Raw genomic sequence first — 21,784 nt, forward strand, 5'->3', positions numbered from 1 at the left:
GAAACTTGGGAAAGTCACAAATAGCAATCCAAGCAGGGACTGAGGACAGATGGTGGCAGAAAAGCTGTAGGTAGAAAGTGGGCTTTGCATTTGGCTTCTGAGCATAGCAATGTTAAGGAGATTGTGGGTTGGAAAATTCCTAGGACCAGCAACAAGCTAAATTTCTCGACTGGAAGAAGACTAGTTCCCCGAGAACCTCCAATAAGGCTGCAACTGATTGGGCCAACTTGAAAGATGGCTACGAGTCTAGGTGCAAATCAAACCCCAAGCTTTCAGCTTCAGACATTACTACTCTGAGGAAGGCTCAGCAAGTAGATAGTAGGCAAAAGACCAGTTACGGACCAGTTACGGTCTTGCGAAGGAGGGGAAAAAAGCCTGGGCAGAAAGAAGGCCTACCATGGAAACCTACAGGAAGATCACAGAGAAAATGAGGCTGCAAGCAGTAGTAGGCTTTAGGTATGGAGTTTGTGAGAATGGCTGCCTGTGAACCAAGCAAGCAGTAAAAATTAGGTGAATTTGGTTGCAATAAAATTTATTCAGAGCAAGCAAAATAAGCTATATTTTTTCCTATGACTTATTACAAGTTATTAAGATGCAGCATTTAACAGATTCAAGTTGAAAATGTCTCTGTAGTTTATCTCTGGAGTCCAACGTTAGTGGAGGAGTCATATTTAGTCTTAGATACAAGCACTAAATGCTGATTAGGAATTACCCAACTTTGCTGCACAAGGAAAAGGCTGCAACTAGGGTTGAGCAGATCTTGACTTTTCAGGATCGATTTTAAAATCTGATTTCTGATCATTTTTCATTCGAACCCGATCTCGATCCCAATTCCGATCCCAATGCAAATGAATGGGATTTTTTTATTAATCGGAGATCGGATTTTAAAAGCAATCCTATTCACAATACAGCATGGAATCTAACAATTGTTAGAATCCACGCTGTATAGTGAATCACTAAGTAGCCAGAGGATTTTTTTTTTAATCCTCTGGCTACTTAGTCCCCCCAGGTGTCCACATACCTCCAGAGATGGCTGCTCCGCTGTCCTTCTCGCTGCCACTCCACGCTGCAGTCTTCTTCGCCTCGCTGCTCCCTGCCTCCCTGGTTAGTAGAGTGTGGGCGGGTACTGGTAGGGGAGACGTCACGTCTCCCCGCCCTGTACCCACCCACACTCTCCTAAGCCACAAGCCCCGCCTTCCTTGCTCTTTAAACACTAACCTGGGAGGCGGGGCAGTGAGGCAAAGAAGACTGCAGCGTGGAGTGGCAGCGAGAAGAACACTGGAGCAGCCATCTCTGGAGGTAAGTAGCTACGAGACATGTTAGTTTAGTCTCCCTTTAGAATGAATGAAGGCAGCCGGTGCGCAGGGTGTTAAGGCTGTGTGCCAGCTGGGGTACAGCTGACTAATGCAAGACAAAAAATGGTCAGTGTACTACAAAAAATAATACCTAGAGAGCCAAAGAGTCTGTTTGTGAACAAAATCGGTATTCGCTGCTCAGGAGAAAGTACCTTCTAGAAAATGAGAAGGCCAAAAGTGTAAAGGGGGAACCTTTTCCAAGAAAACAGAGGGAGAGATTTAGACCTATGCTTGCCAGAAGCCATGGATACTAAAGTAATATTCATGGCAATTGAGACTGGGGTTGATGGCACGAGTATAGTAACAGAAAATTGCTTTTATACATTCGCTGAGCCAAGAACAGCAGGGGTATAAAGTCGGCCACAGTTCTGTTGCTGTAGGGCATCAACTAGGGAAAGAAATGGACTTCAAGGGCCTGCCAAGAGACCAGGAAGAAGGAGCAGGGTCAACCTCTTTGGTGAGAGGGAGCTCTAGCAAGAAAAAAAATTGGTTTGGTGGGTGACAGAAGAGCCCTATTTGCTATTGTCCAACTAATCTTTCAACAGCACTGTGAAGTCAACACAGTTCACTTAGTTTAGGCATGGAGAATAGGGAGACTGGACTGGTAGGAGGAACTAGCACTTTTGTTTGTGTCAATCTGTTAGTGGCTGTAGCTTATACCAGAGCTCTAGACGTCACCCAATAAGGCGCGAGAAACTTATTTAAAAACTAGATGGTAGAAATAACCCCTTGTTTTTACACAGAACAGCTTTTCATTATGTGTTTTGGACAGGCCATTTATACACATATATATATATATATATATATATATATATATATACACACTCACCGGCCACGTTATTAGGTACATCATGCTAGTAACGGGTTGGACCCCCTTTTGCCTTCAGAACTGCCTCAATTCTTCGTGGCATAGATTCAACAAGGTGCTGGAAGCATTCCTCAGAGATTTTGGTCCATATTGACATGATGGCATCACACAGTTGCCGCAGATTTGTCGGCTGCACATCCATGATGCGAATCTCCCGTTCCACCACATCCCAAAGATGCTCTATTGGATTGAGATCTGGTGACTGTGGAGGCCATTGGAGTACAGTGAACTCATTGTCATGTTCAAGAAACCAGTCTGAGATGATTCCAGCTTTATGACATGGTGCATTATCCTGCTGAAAGTAGCCATCAGATGTTGGGTACATTGTGGTCATAAAGGGATGGACATGGTCAGCAACAATACTCAGGTAGGCTTTGGCATTGCAACGATGCTCAATTGGTACCAAGGGGCCCAAAGAGTGCCAAGAAAATATTCCCCACACCATGACACCACCACCACCAGCCTGAACAGTTGATACAAGGCAGGATGGATCCATGCTTTCATGTTGTTGACGCCAAATTCTGACCCTACCATCCGAATGTCGCAGCAGAAATCGAGACTCATCAGACCAGGCAACGTTTTTCCAATCTTCAATTGTCCAATTTCGATGAGCTTGTGCAAATTGTAGCCTCAGTTTCCTGTTCTTAGCTGAAAGGAGTGGCACCCGGTGTGGTCTTCTGCTGCTGTAGCCCATCTGCCTCAAAGTTCGACGTACTGTGCGTTCAGAGATGCTCTTCTGGCTACCTTGGTTGTAACAGGTGGCTATTTGAGTCACTGTTGCCTTTCTATCAGCTCGAACCAGTCTGGCCATTCTCCTCTGAGCTCTGGCATCAACAACGCATTTCCACCCACAGAACTGCCGCTCACTGGATGTTTTTTCTTTTTCGGACCATTCTCTGTAAACCCTAGAGATGGTTGTGCGTGAAAATCCCAGTAGATCAGCAGTTTCTGAAATACTCAGACCAGCCCTTCTGGCACCAACAACCATGCCACGTTCAAAGGCACTCAAATCACCTTTCTTCCCCATACTGATGCTCGGTTTGAACTGCAGGAGATTGTCTTGACCATGTCTACATGCCTAAATGCACTGGGTTGCCGCCATGTGATTAGCTGATTAGAAATTAAGTGTTAACGAGCAGTTGGATAGGTGTACCTAATAAAGTGGCCGGTGAGTGAGTATATATATATATATATACATAATATATATATATATATATATATATATATATATATATATATATATATATATATCTCTATCTATCTATCTATCTATCTATCTATCTATCTATCTATCTATCATGTTGCTGTTCTCAATACTAATATGTGTAATGTGTCCCCTATGAGCATATCTTGTACCTGTTCTAACTCTAAGGCATCCTTTCCATCAACAAGAGTCCTGAACAGAAATCACATATTCGAGGTGAGGAAACGATGACCAATTGTAAGCTTCTCTTGCAAAGTTTTGGTAAGAGGAAGTACATGTAGGGCTTTTAGATTGCTACAGCTGCCCTTGATATTACACAGTTTACTCTCCCTGTCCTAACGCCAGTATTCCCAAGTGAAAATCTACTGTTTACCACTAAGTGTTTTTAAATCCAAAATTCTATGACTAATTCTATAAATCGTCATTGTGATTTGACAATCGTCAATTATTCCTTGAACACAAGCTCTTCATGCTTCCACTAGTGGTTACTGAAAAAATAAAATATTTGAGCACTTAAGGGTTATTCCAATCAAGGTAAGCCATAACTATGATCAGTGGGGATCTAAATGTCATTACCAACACCAATCCTCAAAATGAAAGGGCTGTTGTGTTGTTCACAGTGTGCTCTCAGCCATACTGTACATGAAGTTCAGGAGCAACACCTCCATTCAAGTGAACTAGTTTGTTGTACAATATAAAGTGTGTTCTCTGCATGTAAATAGTAACAGGGAATAAACCAATATAGAGAAGATTCAATAGATTTTTACCAATACATACAACTGCTAATGATATCTGCTGCTGAAAGCAACATGTTCATGAAAGCTCTGTAAACATTACAACCTGTGCAGTGTACATGTAAAGCTAGCTCTTGGACCAAAAGCTACATGTGATTCTGTCCTGTTAACTTAATGTTTTTATTAATGGACAATGCATACCACTTTACACCTATCCAGTGGCATACATCAAAGTCTTCTTTCAAAGGAGTGCACTGGAAAAGCCCAGATGTACACTTCCAATACAAGGCTATACAGTTTATTTTTGTAGTACAACTACCACCATGCAATTTATCTTTTGGATGGACAGTACTGTGCTAAAAGTTATACCATATAGTACTTAAACGTAATAATTATAAATAGTAACATTTATGCAGTACTTAGAAGTCAGGAAAGCTGACAGATTGTCTTTAGTTTAGTAAATTGTATATTCCCTATAACAATTCTGGAGAATATTTTTTTGTCTTTCATGTTATTTCTTCTATAAATTTATGAACAAATGTATGTCACCACCTTGTCAAAAGGGTGTTAGCGCTGATTGGACAGTATAGACACATTTCCAATTGATCACATTCAGTTGTCCGTTTCTTTATTAATTTCTTAGGAATACGCAGAACAGCGCTATATATTCTTTAAAAAAAAAAAAAAAGCCACTCCAAATTATTACATTATGAGGAAATGTAAATACTTTGATGTGAGTGGAGCACAGGAAAAAAAAAAAAAAAAGTTTTAATCTTTAACCACTTCCTGACCGCCAATAGACTATATACGTCCAGATAGTGGTTGACTAGTTCTGACAGGACGTACCAGTCGGAACACAGTTGCTGTACGGAGATTGTGCAGCTACTGAAGCTGGGAGCTGGCTGTAACTTCAGCCGGAGCTCCCACAGAGAGGGTAGGGAAGGTTTATTCTCTTCCCTGCCTTCTCGATCAATGTGTATACAGCGCTCAATGAGCGCTGTATACACAGCTAAGGGCGGCCGCCCTCTGACCCGGCGGTCACGTGATCTTGCAAGAGCGTCTTGCAAGAGCTGCTGGGTCCTACAGGACCCAGATCAGCTCTGCATACTGTATATACAGCGTGCAGGAGGCTGTATTCCTCCTGTAACTGAGGCTAAATGTACCAGCCCCAGTTATAGAAGAAATCAGCCTCAAGTACAAAAAAAAAAAAGTGATCAGATGTCCCCAAATTTCTCTTATCACCTTATGGGGACACAATCTGAAAAAATAAAATAAATAAAATTAAAGTTTTAAAAAAATGTAAATAAAAAAAAATAATAATACGCTAATAAAACGCCGTTATTAAAGGTTATAGCCCCACCCCCGACGACATCATACAAAATAAAAATTACCGTAACGGAGAGGAAAAACTATATTATAAAAGGTTTTCAGTGACACTTATTAAATAAAAAAAAATTATAAATTGAAAACCAGACACAATTTCCTTCCTATTTTGTTTATATTTTCTATATTTTCCCGGATATAAAAAATATTAAAACACATTTGAAAATAAAAACATAAAAATAAAGCCCTATGTGTCCCCGAAAAAAGACGCAAAAATTAGTTGACAGACACATACGAGAAAAATGTTACAGCCCTCAAAATCGCACATATAAAATAAACCTAAATGTGTCTGGTCCTGGACCACAAATTGGCCCCGTACTGAAGTGGTTAAAGTCATCTTGTATGCCATAATTACTTGGTATCATATTTATAAACAAACTAATTTCTAGGGGAGACTAAAAAAAGCTAAAAGCACTGGAGGGGGAATACCTGCCTCAGTAAGGAGGTTGACAACAAGTTTACCAAAACTCCTTCAACTAACTACACCTATTCACAGCCCGATCAACTAATTCTTACCGAGACTCCTTCATAAATGGCTGACTGCCATAGTCAGACACAAGTAAAAGCACTTCTAATTCACAAAAAACTGACTGAATTCCTGTGAAAGTAAACATGTAAAAAGCCATAAATCCAATATTGATAAATTGTAAGGCCTGGTTCACATCTGCATTCAGTATTCCATTCAGGTGGTCCCCAAGTGGATTTCCCAAACGCAGATGTGAACCAGGCCTAAGTCCTTTCATTTTGAAACCGTAACTTTTCTGATCCCCCTCCCAGCCCTAGATTGGTAGAGTTCCAATTCTCGGTGCAACCAGTCTGCCAAGAGCTACAGTGTACCAGTGACTCCATACACTCTGTACATATTGGAAATAGTACTACTACACACTGCTGAGCCGTATTAAAACAAAACATGGCTACAGCCCCTTAAAGGGAGTCTGTCAGCAGAACAATTGGATAAATCAAGCTAATGACAGTATATTGTAGGGCTGTTTCTACGCTTACTAAAAATTCCTTTCTTACTCTGCTTGGCAGCTCCATTTTTTTTTATAAAAATCAGCATTTTATTCTTAGGTATATTAGCTGAAAAGGGCTTTATGAGTGTTACTTCTGCTGGGGTTTCAATCTTTGCTTTAGATAATCACCTATAACTGTTTCCTAGCACTTCCTTCCTTTACTTGAGGGACATATCCCACTTTGTCTGTAGTTAGGTGCACTTATCTGGAGCAGAGAGTGAAGCCCTGGCAGGAGAAAAAAAATGCCCCTAAAGACCTTTTCAGCAAATTAGCATAAGAATAACATACAACTTCATGTAAATGAAGCTGCAATGTAGAATAAGACATGAATCTTTGGAAAGTGTAGAACCAACCCTACAAGGTGCTGTCAGTTTAATAATGCTTTTCCTGATGATAGATCCTGTGATTTAGATATGTACATGGGTAGGTCAGCATCCCTTCTGGCTGTGAACAGTTTTTTTTCTGACATGATTGTTTCTGGAAAATCTTCTCACACTATATATACCTACATACAGCTGTAGGAACGTGGGCAATGATAACTACCAGTTGTCTTTTCATTTAAAAATTTTGAGGCAGATACATCAATAGTAATGTTGGGGACAACCCTTTTAAACATATAAAATTTTGCTGTACAGGAATTAAAATCATATTAAAACGAAACAGTAAAATTCAATATACAAACCAACCTAAATCGTTGCGCTTGCTGGGCAAGTGGTCCTGGATATCTCCGGTTTGGAGACTGGTATAACTGGGACAGAATAGTGTGGTTTACTTTTTGACTTGGATTGTTGGCAAATTTAACAGTTATGGGTTCTGTAGCTCCAGGTGGCTTCTGTCCATTTAGGCCTTTAATGGCTTCCTCAGCCTCAATCCTTTTGTCAAAACGAATAAATCCAACTCCCCTGGATACACCTATTGTTGAAATATAATCACAAATTATAAAGTTGAAATAAAGGGCACCTGTATGCATCAAGTATCATTTCACCCTCATCCTGCAAAAACCCAAAACAATACTAAAAGTTCAGGTTGTTCTTTTTGTTTGAAATGATAATAAAGTTTGCTGTCCCCCTCCCCTAAGAGGACCTTTCATGTCCTCATGAAAGTGCGGCCTTATATACCACTAGAAAGCTTTCCTGTATGTGCCTCGGTGGTGGAGATAGTGGTGAAGTTAGTTTCACAACCGTTCTCTCCCCACTGTCAGAAGGGCGTTCCTCATAGTTTAATGTCATTGCTGGGTTGTAAGCAACGCGCCGTCTAACAGTACTCTAACATAGCCTTGTAGTGTCAGAGGGGGCGTTTCTTACCGCTCAGCAATGATGCTGAGCTGTGAAGAACGCCTCCCCCCAGCCCTTTAAGTCTATAAACTAGTACTGTCAGGAGTATTCGGTAAAGAACGCCCTTCTGACAGTGGGGAGATATCAGTGCCGAAACTAATGGCATCAATATCTCAACCAGCAGGGCACATACCTGAATTTAGCGCACTGTCTGCTTTCTATCGGTATATAAAACCAAACTTTCATGACGACATGAAAGGTCCTCTTTAAGTGAGGAGTCCATTACTTTATATAGCAAATTAATATATAATTAAAGAATAGTCAACTTGAACAAGCACAAATGTCATTGTTTAACCCCTTCAATGCATTGCTCCATAAACAGTTTTTAATGTACTTTGATGTACATTTAGTTGTCCATCAGCAATAGGCAGGATTTAAATTCAATTCAAATATAACTATAACCCATATGGGTCAAATCACAATGTTGAGGTTAGTAAACTTTGTACACATGATGGCTTCATTTCCTGGCCCATCCAGGCTGAATACAACAGTGATTGATGATACTGAAAGTTTCAGAATGACCACAGATCTGCCATGTAGCACTCATAGCATTATATGAGTAGGGGAAAGTTATTCTGGAGATCACAATAGAAATTCAAGCCGTGGTCATTACATAGACAATGTTTCCTAATCTAGACATGGATATATGAATTGGTTGTTAAAGATAACTTGCTGTCATTGCTGATCTGGGGCAAGTAAAAAAAAAAAAAAAAAAAAAAAAAAAAAAAAAAGACAGACATACCAAAACACAACATAATTCAGGATCACCTTTTATTATACAGTATATCTGCATTGTGCCATCTCCTTGTTATTCTCCCTAGAAATGTATACATTGACAAGTGGGCCTGACGACTGGGATGGGGGAAGAGTCCCTCCACAAAATCACCCCCAAAACTACTAAGATGCTCGTCCAGGCACTCAATCTCCTGCTTAGACTACTGCAACACCCTCCTCCATGGACTCCCAGCAAACACCCCGCCCCCCTCCAGTCTACCTTAAACTGCGCTGCTCGTTTAATTCACCTCGTCTCCCATTCTTCATCTGCTGCTCCCCATAGCCCAGCGAATTGAGTTCAAGCTACTAACGTTAACTTTCAAAGCGATCCACAACCTGTCCGCTCTCATCCGCTCCTCACACAACCGTCTCCAAGATTTCTCCTGTGCATCCCCCATACTCTGGAACTCCTTACCAAGACACATAAGACTGACCCCCATAATCTCAGGCTTCAAGAAGGCCCTGAAGACTCACCTATTCAGGAAGGCCTACAACCTCCAATAACACTATCACCGCACTGCCATCTGTACAGTCTCCCTCCTCTCCTTCTGTCTCTACCCCCCTTCCCCCATAGATTGTAAGCCCTCGCAGGCAGGGCCCTCTGCCCCACTGTTCAAGTCGGTCTTTATTAGTATTATATCTATCTTTATATTTTTTGTATTGTATGTAAACCCCCAAATGTAAAGCACCATGGAATTAATGGTATTATATAAACAATAATAATAGTAGTAGTAATAATAATAATAATAATAATAATAATAATAATAATAATAAAATGGCAGTGTGTGCTGCTGACAGTAGGGAGAAACTCATTTACAGGGCAATGGTAACACCCAATTACCAATTTATTTACACATTTGTAACCTTGGAAGAGCACAATAAACAGTTGTAAGAATAGATGCTCTAGAATTTAATGGGGAATTCAAGTGCTTTCTAAAGCATATGTGTCAGAATATATGACAGGTCCTCTCAGTGTATTCATATTAGAATCACACTTTTAACCAAAAAGGTGTTTCCAGGATATAGGCCATAAAGATCTCTCTGGTGGGTTGCAGACAGGCGGTCCCAACACTGATCAGCTCTACAGGGCTGCTTCCAGTGCTTGTAGTATATAGAATGCAGTGCTGGAAGCACAAAGCTCCGACCCCTGTGTAGTGGCCAGGCAGCAAGACTGGAGCTCAGCTCTGACTGAACTCAACGGAAGCTAAGGGCTCGTTCACATCTGCGCCCGGTCTCCGTTCTGCAGGTTTCCGTTTCCTGCACAAAACAGAGGCAGGAGATGGAACCTGCAGGACTCTTTCATACCCATTCATTTTAATGGGTTTGAAAGATGTCCGGCCGTGAGCAGCGGTGAGCGTTTTATGCTCTCCGCCGCAAAACCTTTTTTTTTTAATTCGGACACAGAGTCGAACATGCAGTACTCTGTGTCCGATTTAAAAAAAAAACAGTTTCACGGCGGAGAGCATAAAACACTCACCGGCGCTCACGGCCGGACCCGCTCTGACAGGTTTCCGTCTTCTGCATGCAGAAGATGGAAACCACAGAACGGAGACCCAAACGCTGGTGTGAACCTAGCGTAAGCTGCAGTACTAGCACCCAACCACTACAGGGCATAGAGCTGTGTACAGTTACAAGAGCTGGAAGCAGCCCTGTGTAGCTAACTGATGCGAGGGCTGCTGAGCAATCCCACCTCCCAAAAACGATCACATATTTATGGCCTATCTGGAGCTCTTAAGTAATTTTAATATCTCATTTCACAAATATTGCCGTATGAGTGTTTTTAATCATGTTTTTTCACTTGTACCATTTGTTAGTACATATCATTTGCTTTTGGTAGGCAGTGGTTGCAGGAAAACTAGTCACTACAAACCCTGCTGTATACTTTGGTACATTTGGATAATGAAAATAGGAAAAAAAAAAAATGTAATTGATGTAGAGATCAGGGTTCTTAGGCAGAATGAATTGTGGTTTTATTGGCAAAGTTTTTTACTAGCACAATTTAATTTTTTTAAAAATTTTTTTGAGTCAAATTGACTTCTACGGATGTCAGAAGCGGAGCCTTTGTTAGGACCAAGGTTGATTTACTACCCATCTGAACTATTCTGTGATGTCAATTAACAAATGGGGGTATCTCCGTCCCTGTCAAGCTCCTTGTATAGCATATCCACTAACTATAAACCTCCGATTCTGGCAGGTATAACAAGTTTTTCAATCAGAGCTTGGATCCAGCTGTTGATTGAACAGGATGTGAACATTTGATTGTGATATAACTATATCATAGAACCTCTACATAGAGCAATTAAAGGGGTTGTCCCATCACAAGGATCCTATCAATACTGCTAGTTTATGTGGATTTAAGACTTTTTCTAAATGCATTGCTTTATCAAAACTGCTTTGTTTGGCCGCTATCTTAACTTATTCACTTCATTGTTTTCACTCTGTTTCTATGGCGCTTGGGATTATCTGCTCATTTGTCAAGTGATGTAGCTGCCTGCTTTCAGGGGGAGAGGGAGGGGCTAGGAGCAGCTCTGAGCTGTTTGCGAAGCTCTGCTACTTAAATGACACAGATGGGGAGGTGAGAGCTCCTGGATTTCTGAGCTCTTATCAGTCGGTTTAATTGAATTTGGCTGATAAGGGCTGAGATAGGGAGTCCGTTACCTCTGTATGTAATGCAAGCTGACTCAAATCCAGCTCTGCTACATCAGCTTCACACTGTGGTAATTCATTTACAACCAATCCCGTGCAAGTGAAACCCCGCCCACCTATGTGCTGAAAGAAGCAGGAAGTGAAGAGAGCACATCAGTCTGCAGGTTAGTGAACAAGTGTCATGGGAATACCCCTTTTGACGTGCAGTCATGTCAAAGTGCAATAAATGGGTTCATGATTACACAGATAGTAGTATAAAATAAGGAAAAATAAACTTAGAAGAAATTAGCATTTTGCCTGTACTCTTATTTATGCAATCAGACCATTTCCCTGTCCCCCCTTGCTAAAATGACTTTCAGTCAAATCTACAATTCCCATCTCAAGATAGAATGTACGCCACATGCCTCAGACTAAATGTCTTTTAAAGTCTATGAAGAGGTGGAAGGAAAGCAGTGAGTGAGCAGAGAGCGTGCAGCGGGAAAACAGGTTTAGCCTAAGGGGAGAAGAAGCAGTGAGCAGAAGGAGAGAGACTGCAACACAAGTTTAGTCTGAAGATGAAGCTAAGTAGGGGCTTTTCCATTACAACCAAAGTACTTTAGTCATATCAGCAGAGTGTGTGCGTGAATGCGTACGCACACACATACAGTGTCAGCCACCAATTGTGGAAGTTCTCCCACTTAAAAAGATTAGGTCGGCCTGTAATTGACATCATAGCTAGACCTCAACTAGGAGACAAAATGAGAAAACAAATCCAGAAAATCACATTGATTTAGAAAGAATTCATTTGCAAATTATGGTGGAAAATAAGTATTTGGCCACCCACAAACAATCAGGATTTCTGGCACTCACAGACCTGCAACAACTTCTATAAGAGGCTCCTCTGTCCTCCACTTATTACCTGTAGTAAATTTTTTTGTCCTATAGGTATAGCTAGTGGAGGGCTTATCTGCTTAATGAGCTATACTTTGTTGGTATCATTCTACAGAGACTACAATGGTCTCTTACTACTTTTTTTTGGAGCATGAGGTGATTTTTATTATTTGTTGTTTGTTTTTTTTTTTCCCCCACACAGTGTTCACTGAACAAGTTAATGCTTTTGATTGTATAGGCTGAGACTCCAAATATGTAATTCTTTTACATAATAAAGCAAATTTGAAATGTTGCTGATTCTCCTGTTGCTGGCAGGAGAATCAGTTCAGCTAACTGCAGTTTGCTAATAAAACAGTGTGTTATTTCTCTATGGATGCACAAAGATAACACAGAATTTACTGTAAGTCTGTTCTCTGTATAAGCATGGGAAGTGGTGTACTTTAATATAGATTTACTGTGCATATTATTTGATCTGCCTTTATATTATATACACAGTGACCATAATAAATCTCTCATGGTAAAGGCGATGTCTATATCTATGAGGTACTTCAGTGTCCTGTTCAGTCAAAGCTCGCTCCACCAGCTTGTGAAAGAATAAAGGAAGTCAGAAGAAGAAAGCAGTCAAACTGCTGAGAGGGAGGTAGGAAAGCCCCTTTAACAGCATCTGCCTGCCATCACATCCTACCATTATGGCAGAAGTTGGGTATTTACATAGTTGAGACTCAGAAGTAATACTTACGATCGCGACCATTAACCCATTCATTTATGCCCCCAAAGTTTAACAAAAAAAATTCCTATCATACAACTCCTACGTGGCGAGATTACGGAAGTAATCAGGTTGTAATGGCAGCCAGGAGCCTTATGAAGGCTACTAGGTTTGTCTTTACTAAATGCCTATTGAGGCTTGAATAAAAATTCTGATCATATTTTTGTAAATCTCAAATAAAGAAAAATTATAAATCACATTTGAAGATTGTCTACAAGCATAATATTTTTCCGCTACAGTGGACGATCAAAGGAACAGACATTCCCCAAAATTGTATATCTACAAAATACATCTGGCCCCGCAAAAAAAGATGCCCAATGAATCTCCATACACAGAAATAAACAAGTTACAGGTAAAATGGCAACTCCAAGAAATTTTATTTAGTCAAGGGGTAATCCACGGAATTGGACCAACCCATAGAATACAGGTGACCAGTCATTTTGATGGCACCATGACCACCATAAAAACAAGGCCTGGAGGAAAGTAGCACAAACCTAGTATTACTCCAAATCCACCCAATTCTCAATTTCTTACCAGTTTCCCAATATACTGTATGGAAAAAAAATGGTACCATTATGAAGTAAACATTTTGCCCAGAAACACTAAGCCCTCATATGGCTTTGTGAATGGCAAAATAAAGTTAATGTTTGGAAGCTAGAGAGTCAAAAACGAAAATCAGAAAATGCCTGAGGCAGGAAGGGGTTAAGGACATAGCCCTATTTTTCAAAATTGACATGTGCCAGTTGGCAATAACTTTGAGACACTACCCAAATTATTGAGTTTTTTTTGTGATATATTGTACTTCACTTTCATGACGAACATTCTTCAAATTTTTGGGGGCATTATTTAAAAAAAAAAAAAAAAAGGAAATTCTTTGGGAATTCACAAATTTCAATATTCTCAGAATCAGAAAATTTCATACCACCCAAGTACACTAATAAATATTATCTACCATCTCCCTTTTTATTGGCATCTTTTAAATTGCCCTTCAAATTATTTTAGCCATTCTAAAGCTTACATGTCCAACAGCAATTAACAAGAAAATTTCCCAAACCCATTTGTTAGGGACTACTTCAGCTACTGTGATTACCCTCCCCTCTACATTTTTCAAACAAACAATGAGTGATCATGGTTAGGAAGGCTACACCATTAACGTCATTGTAACTATGAGGCCCCTTCACATCTGTGTTTGGGATTCTGTTCGGGGAATCCACTTGGGGACCCCACCGAACAGAAAACTATATGCATAGAAAAGCATTTACCTGGGAAAACATGCGGACCCCATAGACTACAATGTTCCGTGTGGTTTCTGCATGAAACATGCGGAGAGACAAATACTGCAAGCAGCACTTTTTTCTTCGCATGAATTATGCGGAAGCCACACGGAACATTGTAGTCTATGGGGTCTGTGTAGTTTCCCAGATAAATGCGTTTTTATGAGTATAGGTTTCCATCCAGGGGGTCCTCAAGCTGACTCTCTGAACAGAATCCAAAACGCAGATGTGAATGGGGTGCAACAGAAACTGTATAACCATCAGCTTTAGCTGTAACAAGAATTTGGCAGGGAATTTAAAACTTTAAAAAAATATTCTAAAAAAAAAACCAAACAAATGAAATACGCTGCATGAACACAGTCTAAAGCGGTGTTCTAATGTTGTGGTTGCCACATGGGGCCAAAAAACTTGCCTATGTGATAAAATGATTATGAAGGTAAAAGCAACCTCAAGTTTTCGATAGAATGCGGGGAATTTATTAAGACCAGCACATACTGTTCATGTCCAATTTGGAGAATAATCCTGTACAGACATTACCATTTACTATAAAGCAAGAAAACTTATGAAAACACCACAAAATTGCCCGTTTGCTATTTTGCCTAGTTTACAGTGTATTTCGCCTTTAAGTACATGAAGTCTTGTATGTTTTAAAATGTTTCAAAATGTACTCACATTGAGGCTAGATCAAAGTCCCCCACTCCAAATATAAGAAATCAAGATTCCAGTAACTCTACAACACATCCTCTATAAATAACCACACAGACTGAACTCCGAATACTATCTAAGAAGCCACAGAAGGCTAAATGTTAGAATGTCTAATTTACTAACAGTATCTAAAAATGCAACCACCTCAAAATCTTACTACCAATTACCAGCTACAGACTAATGTTTGCCTTGGAAGAACCAGCTGTGCATTTCTGCATACAATTTCACTTTCTGTAAAAATAAGATAGTTTATTAGCATTTTAGAAAGAGCAGGGGGACCATTTCTACACAGCAGCTTGGGAAGCAAGATTATAGCAGCTGTAAATTTATTACAAGTCACGAAAATGATTCCAAACCTGCACCTTCAGGGTGGAAATGACTCAGTCTGGCTCACTACATTCAACAATCTATTTTGGTACATGCATATTTATGAACAACTCCAGCAGAAAATTGCATTTTCTGGCCCACATATCACCACCTTTGATATGTTCTGCAAGCAAGTCTGCTGTATTTAAGGGGAGAATATTTTACAGCTTGACAATATAAAAAGAAAAGTGTGTCAAACACCATTATTTTTTACTTACCAGTGACTTGGTCAACAAGAATACGAGATGTAATAATGCGACCATACTGAGAGAACAGTTGTTCCAGCTCTTTCTGTGTCATTGTTTTTGGGAGTCCGCTGACATACAGGTTTGCATCCCTAATAGATGCTGAACTGGGACGAGCATAGGAAACCTTAAACAAAAAATAGTGAGGTTTCAGACTGAATGCGTCAAGATTATATATAGAAGTAAATAATCGCAAATAAAAATACTTATACATTTTGTGACTAAGTACTTGTATATAAAAAATATTTTAAATTCAAACACCTGAAGTTACACACACACAAAAAAAAAAAAAAAAAAAAAGTGTTTTTCTACTACTTAAGGACCACAATACGTATATAAATGTGTCCCTCAATGAAAGGCTTTAAACCCTTGCATGGCGTTTTGTACCAGAGGTCCAGCGGTGCTGTTTTTGGGACCTGGAAGCAGTGTCCATGATTGGAGACAGTCCCAGTCATTGGCAATTAACCCCTTTAAACCATGGCATCCAAGTTTGGTTATGAAACCGCTCTCCCACAGGACAATTACTGGATCCGTTCCATTGTGACTACCCGGGAGCATTCTGATGCCTCCCAAAAACTATATACACATTTGGTATTGCCCTGATGGCATTGACCTGCAGAATATATGCAATGTGTTATTTTCACTGAGCAGAACGCCATTAAAACAAAACCAGAACGAAAATAGGCCATCTGCGTTTTCCCCCCAAATTCACCACATTGTGAATTCTTTTTCCACTTCCCCAAACATTGTACAGAAATCGTTCTGTACAATAGTTCTAAATAGTGCCATTAGGAAGTACAATTCCTCCTGCAAAAATTAAGCCATCATACATCAACATCAAGGTATGGCTTTTGGAGGGAAGGAAGCAAAATACATACAAAACAAAAAATTTCATGGTCCTGAAGCAGTTAATGTTAAAGTAACAATTTCCAAGCAAAAACTTTCTACTTCCTCGATATTGAATGTGGTCTTAAAATTACATAGGAAAGGAGAACATCCTATTTGCACCTACTGGACCTTAAAACAGCTCAATAATCTGGTCTTTAACTAGCCCAACGTGCTACACACGTTTTTTTTAAATTTGTGCCATTTTCTTACAGGCTTTGTTTTTGCAGCAATCAGTTTGGTAAAAAACAAACAAAACTTTCTCTATATTATGCAGGTCGGTACGGTCAAGGCAATACCAAATTTATTATTTTATGTAAGGGGTTAAAAAGCAAGGATCAGTTCAGGATCCATTTGTGGCTGATGTCTGCTGTGTTATATAGCCAGTACCCACAGTGTATAGAAAGGTCTTTGGCCCTCAGCTCTTACATCTTAAGTTGGGAAGGGATTAATAGTACATTTACAATATCAGCAAATGTCTGTTCTGAAACAGACATTAACGTTTGCCTGATTGAAAAATGAAAAACTTTTCTTGGGACAATGGTAGATACAAATGTAAAGTTATCCCATAAAAACAAAGCATAAAATCACCTTAAAGGACAACCACATTTTCCAAACCTGACACGTCACTTTATGCGTCTGACTTTGGAACGCTTAAACTTGAGAGATACAAATTATACTGCATGTTGGTGAATACTGATATTTTCAAGATGTGAAATTCTCTACTTTTCAGAGTCATACCGCAAACATTTACCAAGTTTCTGTGCTAATTTTGGCATACTAATTTTAATTTTGGCATAATATTTTAATAGTTTCTTAAATTATTTTGGACATTAAAGTTTTTTGTTTTTTTTTACGAAAATCCGTAGCGATTTACAGTCCCTAGCGAATTCAACTCCTACATTGCAGAAAATACATGCAGACACGCAGCAATTTACAAGACAATTGCAGCATGATAATTATATGTACAAAAATGCCAACAGTTTCTTCTATAGTTATTATGGACACAGACTTTCTGTGAAAAAGCTGCAGAAAAAACAGCGATACTTTGCCGTCGCTGTTTTTTCCACAGTGCTTGTTTTGCTGTGGGTCGCTATGTAGGGCCTTAGCCTCAGGAAGTTTAACCCAATAAACCCTTCCCACTGCAGGCATTTTTCAATGTTTGACTGACTCCCTATCTTCTAAACCCCATGCCTATGTACTGGGAAGCTGGGAAAAAAAATTCATAGTGGAGTGGAGCTGGAGAAAAACTGTATGTGTGAATTTCTTAGGGGCTTTGTTTTTACAGCGTTTATTGCAGAATTAAAATGACATCTGCTCTGTATTCCTGGCGCCCTTAGTGGCTGCCTCGATACAGGGCTCCAAGCTGGGAGCAACCTTTATCTTTCCTTTCTCACTCTTTTCTCTGTATCTTCAAAAATCCTGTAACCAAGCAAACTAGCACTATGAATTAGCAACTATAAATCAAATGGAAGACCCTGTGGAGTATTTTGTTTCTATTGTAAAGCATGGACAATGACTCAAGACCTGGTTCAGCTGGTTTCCTGTGTGTACACATGTGCCTGTTACCATCCCCCAAAGGAGCTAAGGACAGCATGGACACCATGCGGCATGGAGGAGAAACCTACATGGAAATGCGGACGACTTCTTTCAAGGAGATGATTTTTGGTGTCTTTTGCTGATGTGTGAAGATGCCTACAGCTGACTGGTATTTCTTTCTATTACTGTGGACACGTGGGACTCTGTTACAACCTGGGAACCTACCATCACCCACCTACCCCAGGAGTTATGGAAGCTTGGCAAGAGAGCAGCACCCTGTCTACCTGGATGGCTTCAGACCTCTCTGGGCAGTAGAACACAGTGGTAAGAAGAAAGGAGGAGGAGGGCTTGTGATGAAGGATATTTGGGGCATACTTTTTTTTATGGTTTATTTATTTATTATTTATATAACACCATTAATTCCATGGTGCTTTACATTTGGGGGTTACATACAATACACCGAATATACAGGTAGATATAATACTAACAATGACCGACTGGCACAGTGGGGTAGAGGGACCTGCCCGCGAGGGCTTACAATCTATGAGGGAAGGGGGTAGAGACAGAAGGAGAGGGGGAGACTGTACAGATCGCAGTGCAGTGATAGTGTTATTGGAGGTTGTAGGCCTTCCTGAATAGGTGAGTCTTCAGGGCCTTCTTGAATCCTGTGATTGTGGGGGTCAGTCTTATGTATCGTGGTAAGGAGTTCCAGAGTATGGGGGATGCACGAGAGAAATCTTGGAGACGGTTGTGTGAGGAGTGGATGAGAGCAAGCGGAGTAGGTGGTCATTGGAGGATCTGAGGTTACGTGTGGGCAGGTAGCGGGAGATTAGTTCAGAGATATATGGAGGGGACAGGTTGTGGATGGCTTTGTATGTTAGCATTAGTAGCTTGAATTCAATTCGCTGGACTATAGGTAGCGAGTGGAGGGATTGGCAGAGGGGAGCAGCCGATGAAGATCGGGGGGTGAGGTGGATTAAGCGAGCAGCGCAGTTTAAGGTGGACTGGACGGGGGCGAGGGTGTTAACTGGGAGTCCATGGAGAAGGGTGTTGCAGTAGTCTAGGCGGGAGATTATGAGGGCCTGGACGAGCATCTTGGTAGTTTCCGGGGTGAGGAAGGAGCGGATAAGGTGGATGTTCTTGAGCTGGAGGCGACAGGAGGTGTTGAGGGCTTGAATATGTGGCTTGAAGAAGGATAGGTCAGAGTCCAGGGTTACCCCAAGGCATCGGGCCTGTGGGACAGGGGTAATTGTGGTTCCATTAACTTTGATAGATGGGTCAGGTGGAGGGGCTGAAGATGATAAACTCTGTTTTCTCCATGTTGAGTTTGAGAAAGCGGGAGGAGAGGAAGGAGGCTACGGCCGCTAAATCTGGAATTCTGGCCAGCAGGGAGGTAATGTCTGGTCCAGAGATGTAGATTTGGGTGTCATCGGCATAGTTAATGGACAATAGTGCTGATGCAAGATACCGAACTATCAGCTGTGAGCAGGAGATCTCACTACGTACCAAAGAACTACCACATGTTACCATGATAGCTGCATATGTCCCCCACCTCTGCAAAAATGTTTTCTGCTTGTTATATCTACATGCTGTGACCCCCATCCTCGTGTCCTCCAACCACATTCGGCTGTATTATTAACATCAATCCGCACAGAGAACTAAATGCTCCTGCAGTGTGTCTGTTTCTTTCCTTTTCAGTTGCTATGATTCCTAGGATTTCTCTATCTGCCATGAGCTTGTATGTGTTTCTCTCTTGTTATATACTACTGTACCATCTATGAAACTGTATCACTGAAATTCCCCATTGTGGGACTATTAAAAGATTATCTTATCTTATGGGTCGATACCAAATTTATATTGTTTTATCAACATTTTAACACCTTAAAACACAATCCAAAACACTGTTTCAGAGTAAAGGAATACATAAGGTGCCTATTTTACAGGGCCTGATGTACTTTTTAGTTATACCATTTTGGGAAAGGCCTGATGTTTTTAAATCAGGTTTTATTCAAATTTTTATGGGAAGTGAAATGTTGAAAATAATGCGGTTTGGCTCTTCATTCTCCCAACCCCACCTTTCCCTGTATGGGAAAAATATTTTTATGCATTTGTAGACTGGGTTTTTTTTGGACATGAGGATGCATAATTTGTTTACGTTTGATATTTATCTCTAATCTAGTGAAAGGGGGTGATTAAGACACTTCTTTTTTAACCCCTTCCTGACATCTGCTGTAGTAGTACTGCACTGCCGGGAAGGACTTCCCGCAAACCGCTGTAGTACTACGGCAGCTGCATGGTGCGCACACAGAACCTGTGTGCGTACCATGCCCCGCAGGTGTCAGCTGTATGTTACGGCTGACAATGCCCTGTAACACCTGCGGTCGGAACCAGGTCCGATTGCGGGTGTTAACTTTTGAGATGCCGGCGGTCAAACATGACCGCCGACATCTCAGGGGTTTCAGTATACAATAGTGTCGATCAGCATCCCCCGCAACGGTTTCGGGGCGTGCCGGTGTTGGTAGTGGGCAGCCACCCTGAGTCTGTTCAGTGACCCCGGGTCTGCCCCATCACTTCCCTCTCCATGTACATCAGAAGATCATGGGGTCAGAAAAAAAAAAGTTAGAAAAAAGTAAAAATAAAAGTTTAAATAAGTTTAAAATAAATTAGAAATACATAAAGCCCCAAAGATCCCTTTTCCCCATATAAAATGTTTTATGTAAAATAAAGAAAAACAGAAAAAAAAATTACATATTTGGTATCGCCGCGTCCATAATAACCTGAACAATAAAATTAAAACATTATTTAACCCGAACGGCGAATGTCAAAAAAAAAAAAAAAAAAAAAAAAAAGCGATGCAAAAAATAATATTTTCCCCTAAATTGAATTTTATTCTGCACAAAAAGCAACGCATTAAAAAATATAAATGAGGTATCTCCGTAACCGTACTGACCCGCAGAATAAAGGTAACATGTTACTTATGCTCTACGCTGCACGGGAAAAAAAAAAATGCTAAAAAGCAATGCCAGAATTGATGTTTTCTTTTACATCCCACCCAGAAAGAGTTAATAAAATGTAGTCAATACAGGCACCCCAAAATGGTGGCATTGAAAAGTGCATCTAATATTGCAAACATCAAGCCCTCATATGGCCACACTGCCAGAAAATAAAAATCTAGCTTGCACAATGTGAAGACAAATCATTAGGACATAAGTGGCTGCGACTAGAAGGAAATGTGTAAGCTGTGCGAGCTTTTTCAGGGGACACCCCATATTTAGAGCATATGAGAGATAATACACCAGCGCTGTTCCCCCAGAATGCTCCTCTTCCCCGTTCATGTCATAGGAGCTAGTGGGAAAATGGAATGGGATTTGCTGTACCCAATTTACTCCGCACAGCTTACATATTCACTTCGGGGTTACTAATGCTCACTACATCACTTGATAAATTCTTTGAGGTGTGCGATTTTCAAAAGAGGGTCACTTTCTAGAGGTTTCCACTGTTTTGACACCTCAAGGGCTTTGTAAATGCGACATGGTTCCTGAAATTGATCACAGCCAGATCTGCCCTCTAAAAGCTCCTTGGCGCGCCTTCCCTTCTGCGTCTAGCTGTGCGTCCATATATTAGTTTACACCCACAAGTTGGGTACTATGGTAGTCTGGAGAACTTGCATAACAAATTGTGGGTTTTCTCCTTTAACCCCTTGTGAATGTGCAAATTCTACGGCTAAATGAAAATATTAGTAAAATAAAATCAAATTTGAAAATTTCACCTCCATTTTGTCTTAATTCCTGTTAAGCACTTATAGAGTTGAAATACTTGGTAT

General features: G+C 40.4%; 1 protein-coding gene across 10 annotated transcripts in view; it reads right to left on the reverse strand.

Annotated features, from left to right (window-relative positions):
- Positions 1–21,784, reverse strand: part of ELAVL2 (ELAV like RNA binding protein 2) — a 133,172-nt gene that overhangs the window by 20,080 nt on the left and 91,308 nt on the right. For all 10 annotated transcript variants that reach the window (XM_075279561.1, XM_075279639.1, XM_075279631.1 and 7 more), the window contains 2 exons: positions 15,511–15,664; positions 7,244–7,469 (listed from right to left, as the gene is read on the reverse strand). In XM_075279561.1, the coding sequence (XP_075135662.1) occupies positions 7,244–7,469; positions 15,511–15,664 (380 nt within the window). The remainder of the gene's footprint in view (positions 1–7,243; positions 7,470–15,510; positions 15,665–21,784) is intronic.

Source organism: Leptodactylus fuscus, chromosome 1 (genome assembly GCF_031893055.1).
Source record: "Leptodactylus fuscus isolate aLepFus1 chromosome 1, aLepFus1.hap2, whole genome shotgun sequence".
Lineage (NCBI taxonomy): Eukaryota > Metazoa > Chordata > Amphibia > Anura > Leptodactylidae > Leptodactylus > Leptodactylus fuscus.